Source organism: Grammomys surdaster, unplaced genomic scaffold, assembly GCF_004785775.1.
Source record: "Grammomys surdaster isolate TR1022 unplaced genomic scaffold, NIH_TR_1.0 126313, whole genome shotgun sequence".
Taxonomy (NCBI): Eukaryota; Metazoa; Chordata; class Mammalia; order Rodentia; family Muridae; genus Grammomys; species Grammomys surdaster.
Window position 1 is genome coordinate 7,644,623 of NW_021621113.1, and position 23,794 is coordinate 7,668,416.

General features: G+C 54.3%; 1 protein-coding gene across 4 annotated transcripts; it reads right to left on the reverse strand.

Annotated features, from left to right (window-relative positions):
• Positions 1-540: 540 nt before the first annotated feature.
• Positions 541-22,755, reverse strand: Ldlrap1 (low density lipoprotein receptor adaptor protein 1). Of its 4 annotated transcripts, none has more exons than XM_028759974.1 (9): positions 22,573-22,755; positions 13,759-13,901; positions 12,667-12,779; positions 10,584-10,698; positions 5,807-5,879; positions 5,389-5,472; positions 4,449-4,579; positions 3,416-3,450; positions 541-2,311 (listed from the first exon to the last, which is right to left on the reverse strand). In XM_028759974.1, exons 1-9 carry the CDS (start codon positions 22,655-22,657, stop codon positions 2,164-2,166), a joined length of 927 nt encoding a protein of 308 aa, XP_028615807.1. In that variant the 5' UTR covers positions 22,658-22,755; the 3' UTR covers positions 541-2,163. The 4 variants fall into 4 exon arrangements, with proteins under 4 accessions (XP_028615807.1, XP_028615810.1, XP_028615809.1 ...); XM_028759977.1 differs by lacking the exon at positions 22,573-22,755 and adding an exon at positions 18,948-18,991; XM_028759976.1 differs by lacking the exon at positions 22,573-22,755 and adding an exon at positions 15,795-15,876.
• Positions 22,756-23,794: the final 1,039 nt, after the last annotated feature.

Here is a 23,794-nt window from a genome sequence, read left to right on the forward strand (position 1 = left end):
CTGTACCTTGTTTACAGACAGGAAAACTGAGGCTCAAGGAAACAGGTAAGTGACCCACGGCAGTAGCTGGACTTTGGAACCCTCCCACCCTCTGTCTCTGTCCCCCTTCACACTTAGCCACACATCTTGAATTCACATGGGCTATGCACCAGAGCCGTGAGCCCGGGTCGTGAACATGAGTAGCAGGTAAACCTCCAAGTCAGAGTCACTGGGGAGTCACGGGAAGAGCACCGTCCCTGGGCAGGGGTACACATGGGCACACTCTCAGACTCGTGCCTCGGGGGCTCAGAGCCTGACAGAACACATGGTCGGAAACAGTGAGTGCTTACTCGCAGGCCCACTGGCGTGGTCTTACCTCACCCAACAGTGACCTAGTCACACACTGGCAGTCTGCAAAGGAAGGTACCCTCCTGGTCCACCAACAGGGGACCAGCCATCACCTTCCATTCTAGCGCAGCACCCTACTCCAGACTCTTGACACACCACTGCTCCCAACACGGAGGCCGCCACCCTGCCCTTTGTCACCAGCAATACCCCAGGTGGCATACTCAGAAAGGAACATTTATTGTTTCCTACTCAGAACTGTCTTTCCAGCTTCACTCAGCAGCATCGGCAGCAGACACAGGAAGCAGCCAACCTGTCAGCAAGACTACAGCACCACCCCACGTCACGGCTGTCCCCCTCACGCCTGGACCCTGGCCACCTGGGCTGGGAGCAGGGGGGACTGGAGCCGGCCGGGGAAAGAGAGCTACCAACCTTTATTCCAGCAAGAATTCTCCAAGTCCCCTCCCCAGGGCATATGTGACTCAGCACACAGGAAGAGTGTGTTTTTCCTGGGGATACTGAGACCTGCTTTCACAAGCCCAGCCACTGGGGGATGCTTGCGAAGGAAAGATGTTTGTGGTTTGGCTGAGGTTCAGGATGCCAGAGCCCACAGGACCAGCGAAGGGAGAAAGGCAAGACTAAGGGAAGCTCAACACTGGACCGCCCGACCACCAGCAAGAGTTGAGGGGCAACTAGGGCTGCAGGTCAGGAAGGGACAGCGAGATGTTTCTAGAGCAGGATTCCGTTTCACCCGTGGAATGAACAGACTTCAAAACACATCTGTCCACAAGTCAGCAGCGTAGCAGCTAGCAGGGCATGGCGGCCTGCGCCAGCGCCGTGTGGAAAGGCACCAGATGGTTTGTTATGAAACACATTTTGGTCAGAAAATAGCTGGGGCGTTCTGGTTCCTGGGAGGACAACAAAGCCAAAGAGAAAGAGGCGTGGGCTGCGAGGCAGCAGCACAGACGGAAGCTTTGGTATCAGATCTGGGTTCTATTCTCAACTCCACTCCCCAACACACGTTTCGCCTCAGTTTCGTTATCTGTAAAATGGGTGCAAAATAACCTGCTACAACCTAGTGCTAGACTTTGGTATCATCCCAGGAATTATAGAGAGGCAGAGAATGGAGCACATACAAGGACAGACAAAACAGAAGAGCAGGCCCAGCTTTGTCTGCCGGGGGTCCTCAGGAGCCACAGAGGTGATCCCCATGGTTGTAGTGACTCTCAGAGTTGTGGGCAGCTGGTATACTAGGTCCTAGCACTGTATGGGCCGAGTCAGGGACTGGGGCCCTCTTGTGGAGGGAGGGCAGGAGGCAGGTCTACTCCCACAGCACCATCACGGGCCTCAAACCATGGCCATTCCGTGAGAGTTAAAGTGCAGAGTTAAATGTGTCTTTGGTCAGGGGCTGCCTCTGAGAGCCTCAGCTACTCAACCCTGAGGAACCCGGGCTTGAGGACCCCATCTTTCCTGAAAGCCATGTCCCGTCCAGTACACAAAGAATGACAGGCTCTTAACTGCTTCAGGAGTGAGGATGCCTCAGAGAAAAGGAAAAAGCAACGCTTTGGTCATTGTCCTGGCTCCAGGAGAGAGGCCAGGCCGCGCCCTGCACACGCCATGAGCGCCTGAATCAAACCTGGTTTCCAAGCATAAACCAGGAGTCACCAACTGGATACCCCAGGCATTTTTCTACCCACTCTTCCTGTGCAACTTGAATCTGTAGGCTCTGATGCCACTGGCCTCAGATGCATGATGGCTCCTGGAGCTGGCTGCCCTGCTGCAGGTGGCTTGTGGTCCATCACATGTCTAGGCCAGTAGTGTACTGCCAGCCTCGGGCCTTCAGAAGGTGAAGACGTCGTCATCTTGATCGATGCCACTGCTGTCGGGCTTGTCCCAGTCGGTGGGCGATAAGCACTGTGCATAGTGGATGTCCTGCGCTGACAGTCCAGTGTCCAGGACTTGAGGGTTTGTCCGTGACTGCGCCAGCCTGGAAGGCAAAGCTGTGTAAGCCGAGCATCGGGTGAGGGACTGGCAGGAGCCATGGACAGGGACAGCCTGCACAGCACTGAGCCAGAAGGGAGGCCGTGAGCGGGGAAATGGCCGGACTCAAAGATTAGCAAGGGAGGTATAGCCCCTGACAACAGGATGCACAAGGGAGTCAGAGGACTGGAGCAGGCCGTGATATTCTGCTCTCACAGAAGCCAGGGTATCTACTGAGCCAGTCGAAGGCAGGAAATGTCCAGCCATGAGAAGACTTGGCATGAGCGGGGTTAGCTTGTGCTTGACAGTCACACAAGGAGACATTACTGGTTTGTTTGTTCTGTCTGCTTTACTGTCCATGGCAACCTGGAGAGGTCAGGGCAAGGTAGCTCTGTCCTCAGGAGGGGATCATGGGGTATATAAACATCTGCAAGGAGGCCTTTGATAGTCCTGAACAAATGCACAGCTCCCAGGGCCAAGGCTGTGAGCTGTCAGATCTCAGGGACATTCATGATCAGGGTCAGCAGTCACGGGGCCAGGCTGGGCCGAAGGACTAAAATACACAGTGAACTGATTTATGAAATTGATAGGATGGACCTGTGACAATCAAACATTCCAGAAAAGCAGATGAAGCTGGTTTTTCAAATGTGGGAAGAATCAGCCCGTGAAGCTGGGAATGTGGGAGAAAGCTCCCGAGGCCTCGGCAAGGGCCTTGCCTGCTGGTTGGCCCCTGGCTGCAGCAAGAACTGGCAGAGAGGAGGGAGGCCTGAGGTACCAACCTTAAGCAAAGCCCTGAGACGGAAGCTAGGAAGGTCCTGGACATCCGAAAAGGGACAAGGGAGGCTTGGGGACCCAGAACTCAGTACTGGGAACCGGAAGAACTGGAGGAAGCCAGTTCTCACCTACAGCCTTTTCAAGCCATGCCTGCATTTTGACTGAACTACAAAAGCAGTTTCACACATCAGACACCCTGCAAGGTTTTTGTTCCTAGGTAGTAAGCTCCCTGTCCCTGGAAGAATCCAAGAACTGTTGTGCAGAAGGCTAAAGCCCCAGGGTAGAGGATAGCCAGGTCCAGCCCAAGGCCCACATCCACAAGTCCTCAGAGTGTTACCTTGAAAATGCTTCATCCAGGCCGTCATCCAGCTCCTTGGAAACAAAGCAAGAAGTAAGAAGTCTGAGTAGGATCGTGTTCCCCAGGGAAGCTACAGGGACCCAGGACCTGTATGTGTGTGTGGGGAAATGTCTATAAGAACTAGCACGGGCAGGCTTCATGCCCAATTCATGGACTCAAAATTGGGGCTGTGGCCCCAATACTCAGGAGGCAAAGGCAGGCAGATTTCTAAGTTTAAGGCCAGAGTTCAGAACAGCCAGGGCTATGTAGAGAGACTGGTCTCCAAAAAAAAAGAAAAAAAGAAAAAAAGAAACAGGCAGAAAGAAAGGAAGAAAAGGAAAGGCCAGGCAGGAACCATGACAGTCACTGGGTGTCATTCCACAGTGGCTCTTGGCCCAGAAGGCTATCCAGGACTAAGTGGAACAAGGAATCTGAAGATGCTGGAGCAGGGTCCCATTGGTCGGTCACATGTGCTACTGAGGGTGCTAACATCTGCACTGTCTATGGTGCACTGGAATAATGCGGTCTGAAACCGACCACCCAGATGAAAATTGAAATTAAAGGCCACTCAGGTTCTTCCGGGAGATGCTGTGGAAGGCTGGTGTCCTCACTGAGGGAATGAAAACGCTGACATAGAGGTCAGGCGCTGGCCATGAGTCCTGAGAGCTAGCGGCAGGGCTGTGCACTCGGACAGCTGAGACGGGAGGGGTACCAGGCACAAACCTGCCATGCCAGAACAAGGGGGCCTTTGCTGCTCAGAGTGGGAAGAGCCACAGACACTCTGATTCAGAGGACTGTGAGGAGACGGCTGTACTGGGAACCAGGCCTGTGAGGACACAACCTTGGCTTCAGAAGGGACATTGTTCAGCCACTCCACCCAGATCCTGGGTGATACTGTGCTGGGTCGGGTCCTCCCAGAGGCCTGTAAGTCATGGTCTCAGGGCCTGGACCTGGGAACCACTCCAGGATTGTTCGACACCTGGGTAAAGCTCACTGGATCCCAAAACCATGACCGGGCCACGGAGCTACTCACCCAGACGACACTGTTGTTGCCCAAGACTTGAGGCCGCGGTGTGTCGTCCACCTTGTTGGTATTAGCGCTGACTGTGGACAGCGGGGCCTTAGTCACCTCCTCCAAATCCAGCAGGTTCCCGGTGGCAACCACTGTGAAGAGCCAGTTGGGGACATCAGGGGGAAAGGAGGAAGGACAACCCCTCTAGCCTCTTGTGCACACATCCCAGTATCCCTGCACTACACTGGTCCTGACTTGCTCTTGGACTCTGACTTGTCCTTTAAGACCCTGATTGCCTAGAGCCCCACTCTGACCCTCCTCCCCGTGACGCTACAGGGCAGTTGCCCACCAGAGAGAACCTGTGGCCCCAGAGGGCAGACCTGGAACCTGCAAATTCCCAACAGAAGTTGAATGTCTAAAAGCACACCAAGCAGGCTGGGATGTCTACCAGGCTCTGAGACCAACAGGAACGCATATGCATACACATATACACATATACATATACACACACACAGACACATACACACACACACACACATATACATACATACATACATACATACACATATACATATATACACATATACACATATACATGGGGGCACACCTCAGTAAGTACTGAGCAAACCCAGAAACCTTCTTAGCTACAAACAAGGCACGTGCGTTGCTGATTTAACAGAACAGGAAACAGCAAGGGGGCTGGATAGATGATGGCTCATTGGTTAAAAGCACTGACTGCACTTCCAGAGGTCCTGAGTTCAAATCCCAGCAACCACATGGTGGCTCATAACCATCTGTAATGAGATCTGATGCCCTCTTCTGGTGTGTCTGAAGACAGCTACAGTGTATTCATATATAATAAATAAATAAATCTTTTAAAAAAAAAAAAAAAAAAAAGGAAACAGCAAGGGTCCAGGAGGGAAGGCCTGGGTAGAGGGCATGCTTAGTGCCCAAGACTCACAGGTTTTCAATGAGGGGGTGCCGTCACATCGGGTCCCTGGGACGTCTCCTCCTTCCTGGTTGGCTTTCTCCCTCTTTTCTTTCTCTGTGGGATCAAGGCAGGAGCTGCTGAGGGAGGCCTCACAGCAGACACCGCCTCCCTTAACCTCCGGGGTAAGGCAGGCTGAGCATGCTCAGAGACAGGACGTCTCCATCCAGGAGGAGCAACGCCTTCCAGAGTCCACTTAAACCCAAACACCCTAAAGAAGGGGGAAGATGGCCTCTGTCCAGAGAGGGAAACTGAGGCTTAGAGAAGTAACAAGACCTGTTCAAAACCACAAACCCCGTGGGGGATGCAGGCGGGGTCAACCCAGGTCTGACTCCGGGCTGGTTACCTGTCTCTGCTCAGGTCATGCTCAGTGCCCTCAAGGGAGACTCACCTTCCTTGGACACCTGCCAAAACTCAAAGGCAACTCTGAAGGCTTGGGCTACAGTTAGGGTGACAGCTTGAGCCTGAAAAACAGGAAATGGGGGTGGGGGTGGGTGCAGTGTCAGCCAGCAAAAGCAAGTATGAACTGGAGGGCTGGGGGGTGGGGAGGTGGTTCCCACCCCATGCCCGGCTCTGGAAGGCTTCAGGAAGGGGGCAGGAGCCTAGCTCTCCCATTTCCCACAGCAGCCTAGGGCATAATGAAGCTACACCCTGGAGAGGCAGCTGAAGCCTAATGAAGCATCTCCTGTCCAGTCCCTCCAACAATGGCAGCTCACCACCCCCTCCTTCCCCTCAGGCACACCTAAACCAACTGTAAGAGCTACTTCTTCTGGGAAGTCCTCCTGGGTTATCTGAGGATTCCCTATACTCACAGAACTCTTGGACCAGACAACAGAAGCCAGAAGTCAAAGGGCCTAGCCATGCCTGAATGAACCACTAGTGGACAGTGGCGGTCCCACTACTCAGAGCTACAGAGCATTGGGGGTGCCAGCCGCTGAAAACCGACACCCCACAAGGAAGGAGGTGGCAGAATCAAACTGCTGGCGATGGTAAGGAACAAAAGCCATCTAGCACATGGCCAGCCTATGAGCGGGTGCCTCGGCTACCTCTGTCACCAGCACCAGGATCTACAGCCCCGGCCACCTCCCTCTGGAATCTGCTGATGGAAGTGTCTCTATCTCATAGGCTTACTTCCCAATGTGAATGTTTCCTACAGTGAGAGGAGAGCCACAGCTCAGAAAGAGCCCTCGGGTGACAGCAATGGTGTCTGAGGTCCTGACCGTGGCACAGGTCTGCTAACAGGTCCTGCTAACCCCATCCTGTGGTAACCAGCTCAGCACTGGGAATGCAGGGAAGGGCACTACACTCCTTCAATCACAGAACAAGCGCAGTCTCAGGCAGCTTCCACCAGACAACTTGATTTAATAGAGAAATAAATGAGTGGCCACTGCCTTCAAAACTCTTTAAAAAAAAATTCAAAATCTCCAAACTGACTGATCTGTGCCAATTAAACTTCACGAAGTATAAAATCTCATTTGAATGTCTCTGCTATTTACATTTTTTGATGGAAGTACGCATGCTTTATGGTAAAACTTAAATACGGTAATTAAGTATGAAACTCTTCGCAGCTGTTTACAATTTAAGCTGTCACGTCTGAATCGAGTTTAATAGACCCAGCTACCATTGAGAATTGCCCATGAACTAAAAATATGGGCTAATTACCAGCCCAAGTCAGATCACTGTGCTCTGGAGCCAGGGCTGGTCACCCATGTGGCCGGGCTACAGAACCGCCACTATGTCTGCCTGCAGTAACCTGAGGACACAGGTTTATGCTGTTTACATCGATCTGGTTGTGTTCCTGCCCCTCTGCTGGGTACAGTAAGTCACAGTGACCGTGTGACCAGAGCTGAGAAGCAAAACAATGATGGCACGTAGCCGCAAGGCTGGGCGGGGGAGGCCTGAGGGTGACCTGCTTCTCTAGGGACCCCCAGTGATGAGTCACAGGAACACCCAGAGGGAAGACCTGTATTCCCCAGGCCACTGTGCTGCCCTCTTGGGACCACTGCTGTGGGTCTCTCTGTCTTATTACCTATAAGCTTCCACTCGGCCCAACTGTCCCCATCCCTACCTTGTTCCTGTAAGCAGGCCTCATGGGTAAGTCAAAGGGAGGCAGGTATGCAGCCCACACCATGCCCTGTGCTCACTAGCAGACCTGCCTGGCCCCCACATTAACTTTTACACAAAGATCACTTCCGTGTACTAAGCCTGCATGGAGGACATAGCCCTGTCCCCTTGGCCAGACAGAACTGGGGTGTCCAAGCCTATGCCCACATGGAGGCCGAGCACTTGCTGAGCGGAGGCTTCTCACCTGAGCACACTGACCCACTTTCTTGCCTGATGTTCTGGTCACGCCCAAACAAGACCAGGAAAGGGAGGCCTTGGGCTGTGCTGTGAGGAACCCCGAAGGAACCCCTTTGTCCAAGCTTCTTGCTTAGCCAACAAAGCGAGGTAAAGAGCTCAAGGAGGGCCGCGTCTGTACCCTGGGTTCTGCACCTTGCCTCTGCCTGGCTACCTGATGGTGCCCTCAGGCCCAGGGCACATCAAGCTGTGCTTTTGCACACCCAACCCCTAAGCTAGCTGCCTTCCTTCCTCACACCTCTGCCCTCAGCCTGGCACACTTCTAGTCACTCCTCAATTCATCCTTTACAGCTTCTGTCTCCAGACAGCTCCCTAACCCCTAGGTCCAAAAACTTCCACCCTAGAGCCAAGCCCTGGACTCTGTCAAACCCAGTCCTTCCTCCACAGACTGCAGAGCATCAGCCACAGATTGGACTGTCAACAGGTAGGGCAGAGCCAAGGGTACCAACTCATCCCTGCATCTCCTTCAGATAATCAGGGAATCTTAGGCCTACAGGTCATCCACACCATTGGCCCTCAGAGCTATAGGCTTGGAGCCCAGCTAAGGTCTTGAAACCCTGGGAGGTAACTATGCCACTCCAGAGTGGCTTGGGAACCCTGGATGACAAAAGGTAGAGATGGGTGGAAGGCAGATCACAGCCAGGCCATGCAGACAAACAGCTGGGTGTCCAGCAAGAGCCCTGCCCCCAACCCACGCAGCTGTTAGGCACAGCCATGAGGTAGCCGGCTTCTGGCTTTGTCAGCAATGCCCACCAACTTGGGGCAGGCTGTGTATTGTCATCGGGCCCAGGCTTCCCTCTGAATGGCTGGGCCTGGGCCTGTTCTGCCTCACTCCAAGAATGCACCTTGGAGCGAGCTGCTTCCCGTTGCTAATGCCCCTCCCATGAGTGCCCGCCCTGCGCAGTGATCTAGGGCCAGCAGCCCTGCCTGGTGTGCTCCGCTCTGTGGAGAGGAAGAAGCAAACAATGGGGACCCAGTAAGTTTACATTTTTAAGTCAATGTGGCCTCATTCATACCAAAGTTGCCTGCCATCTGTGGGAACCAGGCAGTCATGGGAGAAGCCAACACTGCTGAGGTCCCTGCAGGACCCCAGGTGGATGGCTGGGAGCATGGAGCCTACAAGGAAATCATCAGGCATGCAAAAGAAATGGGGCCTTTGGAACAACCCTAAGGGACACTGAGGTGACCTTCTCATTATGTTGATAGATAAGCAGGCCAGAGAAGGGCAGGGTTCACCCACGGTCACACTGCATGTTGGCTGTTACCATTCTTCTGGGTGTCCTGCACGCAGCAACAGAGCCTCACAGGTGGGTTTAGGTTAAGGGTGTTAAAATGGGGGAAGGGTGTTAATCTGGGTTATGCAGTGGCCATTATCACCACAGGGGCCTCAAAGGGATGGTCAGAGAAGCAGCAGTATGGAGAATGTGCACTGTGGTGGTCTGACTAAGGCCGGCCAGTACCCCTCAGTCACCAGGGAGCGGCATTGTCTGAGAAGGATTAAGAGGCGTGGTTTTGTTGGAGGAAGTCAAAAGCCCACACAAGGCCCAATGTTGCTGTCTCTGGATCCGGTGGTAGCTCTCAGCTACTGTTCTAGGGGCTGCATGCTGCCTGCTTCCTGCTACAATAATAGACTAAACTTCTGAACTGTAAGTAAGTTCCCAGTTAAATGCTTCCTTTTACAAGGGTTGCCTTGGTCATAGTATCTCGTCACAGTGACTAAGACAGACTGGAACACAGCTGCCTCTGAAAATGGAGGCTGGGCCCAAGGACTGTTGTTAGACCATGAAGGTGCTTTAGAAAGCAGGATCGTGAGACGTGGCTCTCCAGAACTGCTGAAGAAATGCGCCCGCTCTCCTACTCCAGCCTGCCTCTTCCCAGGGCTGGAAGGAGGAAGAATCTACGCTGGTTTGAGTCACTGCTTGCTGTCATTTGTTCCTGCAGCCTTTAGAAACTCCTCTGATGTTAGGAACATGGGGTCCCAGAGACTGGAGTTCCCAGTGTGAGGGAAAGAAAGGGTCTCATCTCTGAGACGCACGGGCCTGGGGATCAGGTCCGAGCTGTCAGCAGATACAGATGCTGAGGCAGCAGGAGCCTCCTCACACTCGATCCTCAAAAGCCCCAGAAAACAGTGTCAACAAGGTCAGAACAGCGCTGGCTCCTCCCCAGTCACAGCACAGGCTGGTGGCCACTTAGCCCCATCAGATGTGGCCACGGGGTGCAGACAGGAAGCTATCAGCCTCTCAGGCAGTCAGAGGAGAAGGACTGTGGGCTCAGAGCTTCGCTTTGCACCTGGCTGGCTGCGTCATCATGAGCAAGCTAGCTCTGGGCTGGGTTTTATTGTAATTAAAAGGCTAAAGGAAAAGCAACTGAGACCTTAACCACTCCCACCTTATGGAACCGCCCTGGAGACTAAAGGAAAACAGGGAAACCCAGCTCCACAGTGAGCACAGAGAGGGGCTGGGAAGGAGCCATCTGCCTCCCAAGTGTGACCCCAGAAAACCCAGCCCAACAGATTCTCAATTTTACCTTCTACCAGGTCCCTCCGTTTCTCACCTCCAAAAGCTAATCCCTACAAAGCCTGCAATCCAAGACTACTTCATGACCGTCACAGCCTCAAACCCAACCAACTGCTGAGAGGAATACACTCAGGTGCTTCCAGGGGACATGGCTACTGCCCACAGCCAGCTAGTCAGCCAGTCACAGCCCGACTCCAACCCCCGGTCCTCTCACACCCACTTGAGATTCCTAGGGATCTCCTCCTGTTTTTAAGTCCCTGTTACCAGTCCTTTGGGCCTGGCCCTCGCACTGACCACTTTGCGCTTGGTGCAGAGGAAGGCGTGACACTCCAGGCTCTCGTTCTGCTGGCTCTGGGCGATGTATGCAAACACCTTGTCATGCATCTTGTCTGCGGTGCAGTAGGAGATCCTGGAAAGCAGGCAAGAAGTATCACCAGGCCTGCATGGCACCTCATCACATCTGGATGTGCAGCTGACCACATCTGGATGAGCCTCTCCTGGGTCCCAGAGAGCCTGCTGCCTGGTCTCCACCAGGGCAAGCCTCTGTCATCCTGAGCCAGCTCCAGGGAGAGACTCAGGCCACACAGGGGAGATGGGAATAAGAAATGAAGGAAGTCTCTTTGCCTTTTTTTCTCTCCAGACCACACTGAGTCACACCCCTCACAGGAACATCCAAACGTAGCTGCACACCAGCCAATGCACCACAGGGCCCTACAGATTCTTCCTTGTTTAATGTCTGAGCGACCCTCAGAGCCAGGCGTCTGGGACACAGTGCTGTTGATTGAGCCGGGATGTGAACTCAGAACCACAATCCCGAAGGGTCGGTGTCCGCCGGCTGGAAGGGGCAGCAAAACCCCGTCCTGCCTACCACAGCCTTTCACATACTTCAGCTCTCAGCCTTCCTGATGCTGCAACTCTTCAATACAGCTCCTCACGCTGTGCTGGCTCCAACCAGAAAATTACTTTTGTTGCTACTTCATAACTGTGATTTTGCTACTGTTATGAATCGTAATGTAAACACCCGTTTTCCAGCGCTCTTAGGTGACTCCTGTGAAACTCCTGTGAAATGGTCGTTCGGCCCCTCCCCTAAAGAGGGCTTGACCCACAGGTTGAGAACTACTGCCCTATGCCAACCAGATACCAATCCAGGACCATCTCCCAGGAGGCCGGGGTGGAGCCAGGACTGAGACTGGGGCCGGGCATATGTGGAGATGACCCACCCAGGAGCCCGAGGGGGTGCAGGGGAGACCAGCTCCTGGCCTCTCCGCCCACCACCTCTAACCTCCCCTTCTTCTATTTATCCTGAGACCCACGGTTAGGGGAGGGGCTGTTGGCTCAGGGGTGGGGCAGTTCAGCGGATTCACCAGTCACCAACACAGTCCCAGATTTTAGTACACCTGGAGCGGTGATAAAACCACTGATCATCCCCAGGAGGGGAGTCCCCAAAGGCGTTTCCATCCTAGGCATCTGGCCTCCTGCTAACCATCCCTCACTTCTGGAAAGCCATCAGTCAGATCCTGTAAGGAGCCACAACCACTGGGAGGTTCTCCTGGGTTTCCCACTGGAACACTCCCCTTATGTTCTTTCTGGGGAAGCATTGTCTCCTATGACCTTCCTCCACTCCTTTCTGGTCTGGAAGTGCCCAGGGCACAGGCTAAGCAGGCACTTGCAAGTGTTGGCTAAGGGAGCCGGTGGGGTAAAGGCAGCCGCCTGGCCCTCGGGAAGCACTCCAGCACACCCGTGCCTGCCCCACCCTGTCCTGGAACCTGGGAAGACAGAGCTCTAGCTGGTGTACTAGTCCCAACCAAGCCTCTACCCCATGGCACAGTCTCAGGCCTCTCCCTCTCTGGGCCTCAAGCTTCTCCATGGATAACATGGATTTGGGCTGCCTCTTCCCAGTGTTGTACCCCTACACCTGACCAGCTGAGAAAGAAGTGGGGTAGCCTGAAGCCTCTGGAGCTAGATCCTACCTCCCCTGGGACCAGGGAGGAAAGGTCTCCATTACTGCCCCAGATCCTACACCAGGCCTCACTAGGACACTGAGCCAGACAACGGGGGCTGAGCACTGTGCTCAGGCAGAAAGAACTGGCAGATTTCACAGCTGTGTGTTCCCAGCCTGACTCAGCACAGGTCCTCTGAGCCACTTCAGCTGCTTAGGGAACAGCTGTGCCCACTACCCCAGCCTCCCTGAGAACAGTGGCACTACATAACCACACAGGATGGCAGTGCCTGTCCCCAGCCCATTTTACAGATGAGGGGAACTCAGGTTCCCGGGGCCCAGAGAGAAAGCTGTAAGATCTAGTTTCGGACAGGACACTCCGAACATCCCCTCGAGTGGCAGAGTAGACACGAGCCAGTCCCCGCACAGACAGCGTACCTGTAAATGGACACGTTCTCAATGAGCTGGCTAGTGAGGCTGTCGGTCAGGATGATCCCCCGGGGTGACACCTTCAGTGTCACCTTCTGCAGCTTCTTCCCGCTGGCCTTGGCCTAGGGGCACACAGGGGTGAGAGGAAGGCTGTCTGATGGGCTGTATCTCACTGCACAGATGACTAGCTGGGGCCTGGGGAGGACACTGGCACCCCGGTGCTGACTAGCTTTTGTAAACTTGACACAAGCAAAGATCAACTGGAAGGAGGGAAACCTCAATTAAGAAAACACCTCCATCAGACTGGCCTGTAGAGACAAGTCTGTGGGAGCACTTCCTTGACTGGTGATTGATGTGGGAAAGACCTGGGGGGCGGGGGCTGCCCCTGGGTAGGTAGGTAGTCCTGGACTGTTGGAGACAGCAGGCCGAGCAAGCCATGAGGAACAAGCTGGTGAGCTCCATTCCTCCGTGGCCTCCGCTTCAGTTCCTCAGTTGACTTCCCTCAGCCATGAGCTGATGCCTGGTAAGCACTGGCCCTCACAGGAGGGGACCGACACCTCCCTGTCCAGGAAGACAGGGACTCCCAGGGGAAGAGCTGGACTGGCCCGAGGACATGTAGTGGGGGAGGGACGACGCTGGAGAGATGACTGAGGTACTGCCACAGTCCAGCACCACGACCTGGGACCCAGCTCCAAACACATGACAGGGCCTGAGCTGCAGGTCAAGGCCACCCTAGGGAGCTGACTTAAAGGGCCCACACTCACTCACAGGTAGGGAGAAGACACTCTGTTGGGCTTCACGGCCAAGCAGTGGGGACATGGTAAATGGGAACAACTTCCTTCCCTCCTTGGAGCTAGTGAGTCACCGGCCTGATGCGGGGACTCACGGCTGGAAACAGCCGAGCTTCAGGATGGTCTGAAAGGCGGATGCGGACTATCTCCCGAACACAAAGGCAATCTCTATAAATACCCATGAGCTGGACACAGGAGACCCAAGGTGGGCTGGGCTCAAAATTGTGTCATACAGATCCTACCTGGGGACAAGGGCAACTGGGGCAGGAGAGCTGTCCCGGGCTCCTGGCCTGAAGTCTGGGACACTCACTGTGGCCACGATCCTCTTGACAGCAGCTGCAGACAGCTCCTCACCCTTGGGCCGCTCCACCAGTGTCATACCAAGGTACTTGAGGCTGAAAACCATGCCCTCCAGCAGTGTCTCCCGAGTGTCTGTCCAGTTCTCTGGCAACTCTAGGACAGGACAGGCATCCCTCAGTGTGCTGAACAGGACTAGCTCTCGCCGCCCACCTCCTCAGCATGCCTACAAAGGGCCCCGGGTGCCCCCATCCTCACTCTGACTGGTACCTCCCAGCCTACTCAACACCTCAGCAGCTTCACAGGCACTGACCCCTCAGCCTTAGGGGCACCCACAACCTGTCACACACACCGCAGACAGCGGCTTGAAGACCAGGAAGTCCAACTGAGACTTGGGCTAGGCCATCTCCTGAACCCAAACTCAATGTCAGTGCTGAGGGCACATGGTCCCACCTCCTCCCTGAGCCCTCAGTCTGATTCTCTGAGAGGGAATTATAGGGAAACTGAGGGTCAGGAGCTGAAGGCGTGGGCCAACAGCTACCATGGCGAACACAGGCAGAGTTTCCCACAGCTGGAACATTCCAGCCCCACACTTGTTTAGAGATGGGTGGTCTGGGAGTGAACACCAGCAAAGAGACAGTGACCCAAGGAGAGGGGCTAGAGTTAGATGCCACCAAAAAGGAGGGGTGAGCCTAGGTTCAGAGAGAGGGCAGGGGAGAGTTGAGAGGGGACCCACCTGGCCCCCGTGCAGGAAGGATTGCTGAGGTCAAGCGGGAGTAAGGGCCCCAAGAGAAGGTTTGGCCATCCCCTAATTCCTCATTGGAACTGAGGCTAAGGAGCCAAGCTTACTTAAGAGAGTGATGTCACTGGGGGTGAGCACACAGCCCTGTCAGAGCCCCTCCTGTCACCCCACAGATACTTCACCCATAGGAGCTACTCATGTGACTGCCCATCCCACACAGAAGCCGTTTGCCTTCCGGCCAGCTATGAGGGAAAGGCCATGATACAGGCTTAGGACATTCCTGTACTGTCAGGAGTAGGCAGAATCCTGGGCTCAAGGGACAGGACCATGACCCTGCCCCCTCTGGATTGCCTGTAGCCTTCCTCGGCCATTCCCAGAGCCTTGGGGTCCAGGAGCTCTCACTTCATCCGAGGGGCTCACAGCTCACGCTATGTGTTGAGCAAGACACTGTCCCCCACGACCACTGTATGTTCCTGGGTGGGGACAGGAGGAGACCTGCAAGCATCAGCCTCCTCTCAGACTGAAGGAAGCAGGAACTTGGCTGACGGCTCGCCCAGAGCCCAGCACACAGCTGGCAATGTTTACTGACTGCAGAGATGTCCTGAACGCCCTCAACCTCAGCTACGTTTGACACACTGCCCTCTGGGCCTCATCCCCAAACATGAGGCGGAGCCCCAACTCAGATGACCCTAAAGCCCAACACGACGTTCGATCCATTAGATCCTCCAAAAGGGAGCAGAGAGGCCCCATGGTGACTCTAGTTCTCTGTCAGGCAATGGGGACTCCGGAACAACTCCCTGCTCAGGAAGACCAAGGCTCATGGTGATAGCTCCAGGACATGCAGAACCGCTATTTCAAACAACAGTCCAGGGACAGTGGCCTTGCAGGCCTTTTGTGCCAGTCTACAGCCGGGGAACTGGAGTCCACAGAACTCTAACTTGCCAGAATGCAAACTACCTCCATTTTAGTCAAAGATTGGAGAGAGGTCCTTAGGTATCTCCTAATAACCAGTGCTGCCACTCCTTCACAGACAAGGTATCCAGCCCATCACTTCCAACCTGAGACCCACCCATGCCCAGTGCCCGTGTCCTTGGCAGACACTGGCAGATATTGCTAGTAGGCAGCAATGCCTCCCTGTTTCTCTACCATGGCCACAGGCAGGCAATACTAATCAATCACGAGTGGCCTTCTCTCATTATCCATCCCTGCCTAAAGGCAAACATCCTTCCCCTACCTCTGGGTCCCACTCTCCCATTTCCTCTGGCTCAGCCCTTTCCTGGCCTCTGTCCAAAGCCACTTCCGCTCACTTCATTCCAAAGGGCCAGAGCTTGCCAAGGTCACTGGTGATCCCTTTGCTGTCAAAACATTCTCTCCTCCTCGACCTCAAATGCTTGACATGTTTCTACTTCCCTCCCTCCCTGATCTGACCCTTTCTCTATGGTTCCGCCTCCTCTGACCCTTTCTCTATGGTTCCGCCTCCTCCTACACTGGCTTCCAGGACCAGCCTCAGAGACTCTCCGTCTAAGCCTTTACTTGGCAGAGGATACAACTGAAGCCCAGAGAAGTCCCGTGCAGGATCACAAAGCAAGTCAGAAGACATGCCCACAGCGAAAGCTGGGTATTTGAAAGCTCCTCCCTCCACTCCAAGCACGCACGCGTACGCGCATGCGTGCACTTGCCCTGCCCCCACAGGCTCACCACTTACTGCAACATCTACTTTCTCAATATCCAAATGCTCCTTCCGACACAGGCTGGCAGCGCCCTTCTGTAATCTCGTGAAGAGGCAGGAGGATTCTAAATTAGAGGCCAGCCTAAACTGCACCTTGAGATCTTGTATCAGAAACAAACCTTTAATCCCAGCACGTAGGAAGCAGAGGCAGGCGGATCTCTGTGAGTTTGGTGCCAACCTGATCTACAGAGTGAGTTCCGGGACAGCCAGAGCTGTGCGGCCATCCACACGCCCAGCCGCTCCCGGGGCGCCTAATCAGAAGCAGGCAAGCTACCTCGAGGCCCTTAGTTTAATACTCTGAGTGACTCTGAGTGAGAGCTCCATGAGCCTCAGTTTCCTCATCTATAAAATGGGGGAAAGGAATCTAGGGGTGTTGTTTATTGGTAGAGTGCTTGCTCAGCAGGCACTGGGCTCAATCCCCAGCTCTGCATAAACCAGGTATGGTGGCACATGCTGTAATCAGTACTTGGGAAGTAGAGGCAGGAGGATCAGATGTTTAATGTCATCCTTGACTCTACAGCCAGTCAGAGGCCAGCCTGGCATACATAAGACTGTCTCAAAAAAAAAAAAAAAAGAAAAAGAAACGGAGGCTGAGAGACGGCTCAGCAGTTAAGAGCGATGATGATGGTGATGATGATGATGGTGATGATGATGGTGGTGGTGGTGGTGATGGTGGTGATGGTGATGGTGGTGGTGGTGATGGTGGTGATGGTGATGGTGGTGATGATGGTGATGATGGTGATGATGACGCTGAGGGGATCTGGTTAGAGAGCTCACAACTCCTAACTCCAGCCTGAAGCAGATCCAACACCTCTCTCTGGCTTCTGTGGGAACCTGCACTCATGTGCATGTACATGTACACACATTACTAAAAAATAAAAATTTTTAAAAATCTAAAAAAATAAATAAAGGGGGGATATGGTGACACGTGCCTCAAATCCTACTAGGTGGGTTTGAGGCTAGCCTGGTCTACATACCCGTGACATAGCTGCAGGCCGGCTAGAACTACATAGTGAGACTGTCTCAAGGATAAAATAAAATAGAGAAAGCAACCTTCCGGGACCCACGGGGCTGTCTAAACTGTGATGACGTAACAAGACAAGGTGTGATAAGGTGGGACACTGAGGCCCTGGGGCAGGTCTATGCAGGCTCTCCCAATCCTGGCTACTGCTGCTGCAGCCCTACTGAGTCCACCTGCAGCGGCATCACCCACGGCCCAGCAAGGCTCTGCCTGCCTTTCTTCAAAGGCCCTGCCCTCCGGTCTGCTCCTCAGGCCGCAGTACCAGGAACTGGACCGGCCTCTGGGCTGAGAGCTACTCTTGCTGTGTCTGCCTGCCTGTCTTTGCAGGACGGTCTCCTCTCCTGTGCTTCTGGGCACGTGACTTGCTGTTCACTGAGGCCTCTGGCAGCCACAACTTCCCCAGTAAAGTGTTCTGAGACAAACAGACAGACCAGTGTGGTCTCCTACCACCAGACACCACAAACAGCAAGGAGCCACGGCTGCACCCCTTCCCAAGCAGAGCTCCCAGAGGTCTCTGGGCAAACACAGACCTGCACCCAAAGCCTTATTCCTGTCCGAGTTATTTTCAGCCCTGTGGTGGGTAATGACTACGCTATTTTCATTTTGTAATTTTACAGATGACCTGCTGTGGGAATTAGCTGGGGACAGACCACATGTCCAATCTAGCTTCAGATGGCACCACATGCTCCTTCCTTGTTAAGGCCCCAAGACGACTTGGGGCTACATGGGCGTCTTGCCCTGCCCCTCACTGCCTAGAAGACCTGGCTGGGTGGTGTCTGAACATCAGAGCTGTAGCCAATCCACAGGCGCGGTGAGGATAAGCCTTGCCCAGGGCCCCAGCCTGGGTCCCAAGCCCAGTGAAGGTATCTAGGAAACTGCAGGGACATCTTAGGAGGGAGCCTAAACTCTGCCCTGCCAGGAACATGGTCACCTTGGACAAATTCAGTGAGGCCTTTAGGATCTCCATGGCAGAAAGTTTCCAAATGCAGATGCATGCGAGTGGATCTCTGAGTTCCAGGACAGTCAGGGCCACGTACAGAGACACCCGGCCTAAACACCCCATCCCCCTCCAGAAAACAGGACTAAGCCAATTTCAGAAGTGAAAGCCACCAAGATTGTTCTTAAAAATGAATAACTGACTGTTACCCCAGCCAGAGGTCCCTCATATCTACACACACGGGAAGAAATAAATTCTCGTGGGCAAGGAGAGGAGATTCAGTCCCTCAGCTCCATGAGCCTCAGTTTCCTTGCTCTGAAGTGGGTAACAGTACCCACTCCGCGGCGCTGTCGTGAGGGCAGATGAGCTTGCACGTGACCCTGCCTGGCACACACCAGAGCCCCGTGAGTACCAGCCACTGTCACTGCCACCCCTCAAGCACAAAGGGCTTTAGTGCACACGTGGCACCTTACTGAGCTCTATGGGAAGTCACTATGTCACAGCACAGGCAAGAAATATAAACAAGGGGCCCTAAGCGGCAGCCGAAAGACCCGGCAACTACCAAGTCCCTTCCCATGCAAGGCAGGGGTGACACATGTCACGGCACCCAAAGAGAGCATCTGACCTCTGTCAACATAGGGTGACCGACTCCTCAAACATCCTGTCCCTCCCTCAGTAACCAGACTGAGAGGAGCCTCTACTTCAATGTCCCCCCAGGACTGCAGTTCCACAGGCCAAATGTTCTTCCTGCCTTTTCCCTTCCCTAAGCTCACCTGTGTCTTCCAGGTCACCTTCTCATGAGATGTAGCTGCTAGGGCCTAGTACTCTGGTCCCTTCTGTGCAGAGCACTTTGTCACTGACACTAGTACCTGCAGTCTGGCTGCTGGAGGTACCATGTGTCCTGTGGTGCAGCACAAAGGAGGGAACTCTGGTCTCTGTAACATCCTCCAGCCATTCAGAAACAAGACAGCTTAGGGTTGACTCTACCCTGAGGAACCTCTGAACTAAGTGCCCGGGGCTGCCCCACCTTCTACTACTGGGGCTTCCTTCCCTTCTCAGCTGTCCTGGGAAACCCATGTCTCCACAGCTACTTCTAGACTAGCACAGTCACTACTATCTGAAAAGGCTGCCCCTCTGTGGTTATATCTTACTGCTAGCATTCTATGCTAGTCCCACCCCTACCCCCCACCAACTGTCTGTGGCCTTCTCCCCCTGTCCCTTCTTCCACCAGAACTGAGAACTAAAGTCACACTACGCAAGATCAGGGGACACACTCAGATTCACAGTGCCTCTATCATTGTGGAAGGTATAGATACACTGTTCTGTTTGGTTTTGAGACAAGTTATCTCTATTATGTGGCTCTCGCTGTCCTGCAACTGGCTTATAGACCAGGCTGACCTAGAACTCACAGATCCGCCTGCCTCTGCCTCCCCAGTGTTGCAATTAAAGAATTATGCCCAGCCGTATTTACATGCCTACAGGTCTATGAGTAGGCCCCCACCTAGAGTCACTTTACTGGACCATGTACCTTATATTTGTCTTTTTTTTTGGGGGGGGGGGCGGTCTCTGACTGTTTAGCACAACCCATAAAGGAATGATGGTTACAGTGACCCCAGGACCTTTAGGAAGAATACCGCTGAGCTGGGGAAAATTCTTGACCAGGAGCTGAGATACAATCTTTTGACCAGTGAGGTGGTGGAACACTCCTTTGATCCCAGAACTCTAGAGGCAGAGAGAGGCAGGGGGATCCCTGAGTTTGAGGCCAGCCTGGCCTACAGAGTGAGTTCCACGGCAGCCAGGACTCCACTGAGAAACCCTGTCTCATAAAACCACAACAAAGATCTTTCTGGTTCCCAGAGAGATGGGGAAAGTGGCCATGAGGAGGAGCCCTCTTCCCAGGTCGGTGGGAAGGCCAGCAGGTCTGTGCTCAGGCAAGCTACAGCTCCCTCTAAGCCTCTCTTTCTCATTTCTACCCAGAATCCCCCAGCTTTGGTTTGTCCTCTGAGCTTTCCTTTTCTTTTTTTTTTTTTTTTTTTTAATATTTAGTATGTCCGTTGAGAAGAGGAGGCCGTGTGCATGTATGGAGGTCACAACTTCTGGGAATCGGTTTTTTCTTTCCTCCAAGTGGAGCACAGGAATCGAACTCAGGTCCTCCTGCTTGAGGGCAAGTCTTTTTTCCCATCTAACAGGCTCTGCCCTTTGATCTTGAAAGCTAGACCCAAGGGCTGGCTAGGTCCTAACCTTTCATGCTGGACACATCCAAGGCTTTCCTCTCTAACCTGTGTCCACACTGGTCCTGGGGGGCAGCTAGACAAACCTGGGGTGAGGCTTGCCCCTCAACAGCCAGAAAACCCAAGGTATACAGCTAAGATCCCTGGGTTAGGGAAGTGCTGCCTCAGGCCATGCTCTGTGGCTAGAGTTACGGACTTCATTTCCCCGTCCTGTCTCTAAAATGGGTGTGAAGATAAGAATCCCAAGCCTTGTCACCTCCCAGGAGCCGCTGAGCTAACAGAAGACCAGAGACAGAAGCTGGAGTATGGCCATGTTGAGACCACCGCTAGGCAAGTAAACCACACAGTGACACTCCCACAGATGCTCCAGACAAGCAACACTCTTCCAGGCAAAGTAAGATTACCAACTTGACACTTAACCAAAGATAGGCCAGGCTTCTGGGAAGCTCGTTCTGAGCACAGAGCTTAGGGAGAAGCAGGGAGAGAGGCGAGCTCTGCACCCCGCCAGGGTACAGACAGGCAGAGACCTCCATCTCAGAGCTGGCAAACCTGGTAAGAATCAGGTGGAGCCCAGAGCACATGGACATATATATCTGGTGATGCAAACCTTTTTAATCCTAGCACTGAGGGAGACAGAGGCTCAAAGCACACCTGGTCTACATAGCAAGTCCCAGGCCAGCCTGGGCAACATGAGACCTTATCACCAACCTGTAAAATAGATTAGCAAATCTTAACTAACGCCTATCCCCAGATTGGCCTCAAACTCACTATCCAACACCTCGTGACCTTGCACTTCTGATTCTTAGGCTTCCAACTCCCTAGTTCGGGGAGTACAGACATGTACAGCTACACCTGATTTGTTTAGTGCTGATACTGGAACCGAGAACTTAGTACCACCAGCTTCCTGCAAGCTAAAGCAAGCACTATACCAAACATAACACACATATCCCCAGCCCCACAGGAATTTTATCCCTATTTTCCAGGCTGGGAAACAGAATCATTAAGAACAAGTGACCTGGCTTAGACTGGAGCGAGCAGGGAACCCTCTCACCATCCAAAATGTACCCTGCTCCCCTAGATTCCTCTCTGCTTCCTGGCTCCCTCCCCCTCAGAACTCTTCCCCACCAACCCTTCTCCCTCTTGTCCCAGGAGAAAACCACAGGGCTCATCCACTGAAAGGTCATGCTCAGAAGCCCTGGTCACATCCCACGAATTTTTGAAGGGCTATTTTGGTTCTAAGTGTGGAAGACAGTACATGCCCTGCCCAAGGGGCCTCTGACCCCACCCCCACCAGTAGGCACCAGCACACGTTCCCGATGCCAGTCAGGGCTAGGAGGAGCCCACAGCTGGAACACCACAGTGGGAAAGAGGAGGGGCAGGGCGGGCTCCTGAGGCCCAGACACGCTGGCGCTCCAGGGACCAGGGAACTCGGGCTCCCCTGGTGGAGCCGGGCAAGGGAAGGTGCTGGCAAGAAGCTGGGGGTGGGGAGGGGGTTACTGTTAGTGGGAGAGGTGGGGGGGCCCAGGTAGGTAGCAGGTGAGGGTGCGCCCGGAGTTCAGGTGCTTTGGCTTCACGTCAGGAAGGGAAGGCCTGGGTGATCCCATACGAATGAAAAGGGAGGGACCTGAGCTAGGCTTCTCAGGCCTCAGGGGAGGGTGCCAGGTGACGGCTCTCAGAAAGTAACCCGAGAGGTGGCTGGGGGAGGCTCCTCTCCGCCCTTCCAGACTCCCGGGAGAAGCGGCAGCGAGTCTGAATCTGTCTTTTGCTTAGGTGCCCAGAGACTTGGACCAGCCCCCAAGGGAAGGTACGGAGGAAAACAGGGTTTGAAGACAGCCTGGACTCCAGCCTCGCCACCTGGACGCGTCCAGAGGGGAGGAAGCGGGACCTTGGGTGGCACCCGGGCTGGGATCGCCCCGAGGGGCAAGGACCTGTGGGACTCAGCGTCCAGAGGGGACCCCATGGGTTGTGCTGGAGTGGGTAGAGAGATTCTAGACGTCCCTTTCGCGACGCACCTGAAGACCCTGAGTTCCGCCCGCTCCCCGCCGACCCGCCCCAGACGCTGCCGGACATGACCCCCGGGGCCCGGCCGCGCGGGGCGGGACGAAGCCACCCTGTCCACCTTGGCCCCGAGCTCGGCGGAGGCCCGACCCGGGGCGCACAAACTCACTGCGGTGCCGGCCGCCCGCCCAGCTCTGCTTGGCCAGACTGGGGCTCCGGATTAGCGCACGCCCCGCCGACTTGAGCGCGTCCATGGCCCGCTCCGGTTGCCGCCGCCGCCGCCGCCGCCGCTGCCGCCGCCAAAACTCCTCCAGGAAAACTTTCCTCCGGGCCAGGAGGCGCGCGCCCGCAGCGCTCCTCCCCCGCCCTCCCAGCGACGTCTCGGGGCGGGGCCAGGGAGCTACGCCCACAGACACGCCCCCGGATACGCCCCCAGAGCGCGGTCCCGCCCCTCCCCGACCTGGACCAGCTCCGAGGCTGCACGCGCTGTGTTCCTAGGCTCTAAACCCACCAGTGTCCTTCCCCGTCCCCAAACTACGGGATCCCGTGGCCTTCTAGATAGCTCGGCTAAAAGGCACCTGGATACCATTTCACAGATGGGAAAAGTGACGGGTAGAACGTTAAGGGTCTTGTTCAAAAATAAGAGAAAGAAAAATGGGAGATAGGAACAAGATGGTCGAGTGGATAAAGGCACTTGCCGCCAAGCTTGATGATGATCCTGGAGACAACTCGGTGGAAGAAGAGAACCAACTCCTGCAAATTGTCCCCCGACCTCCAGGAGCTAACGGTGACACCCTCCCCCATTGTATACATACACAAAATAAATGTAAATAGTTAATTTAAATAAATATGAGGGAGGGGCTCACCCAAGCAATGGGAGTCTTTGAATGAGGGAATGAAGGTCGTGAATTTTGCTGGGAAGGATCGTGAGTGTATTGGTAGATGCCCTTAGCAGCTTACTTAGCTGTCCTCAAAGTCTCAGGGTCATGGCAGCCTTAACGGAGCTACTGCTTGAGACTCAGACTCAGGCTTGCTGTGTGACCCAGACTGTCCTTCCCTGCTCTGAGTCATGATATCTGTCAAATGAAGCGTGATCCTATCTGTAGTACACCCACCGACCTGCCTGGGCAGGCGCTCTGTGTGTAACCCTGCTCCAGCCTGCTTCTGAGACAGCACACCTGCTCCTGCTCCAGGAAACTGCTAATTTAACTCTAGAGCCAGGAGCGAAGGCTCAGACTGGTAATCACAGCGCTTAGGGAGCTGAAGCAGGAGGATTCCTGCAAGTTCCAAGGCATCCTGGGGTATAGAGTAAAACTTTGCCTCAAAAAACCCAAATGACAAAGAATTCTAAAAAAAAAAAAAAAAAAAAAATTGACCCTTGGTTCAGCCTG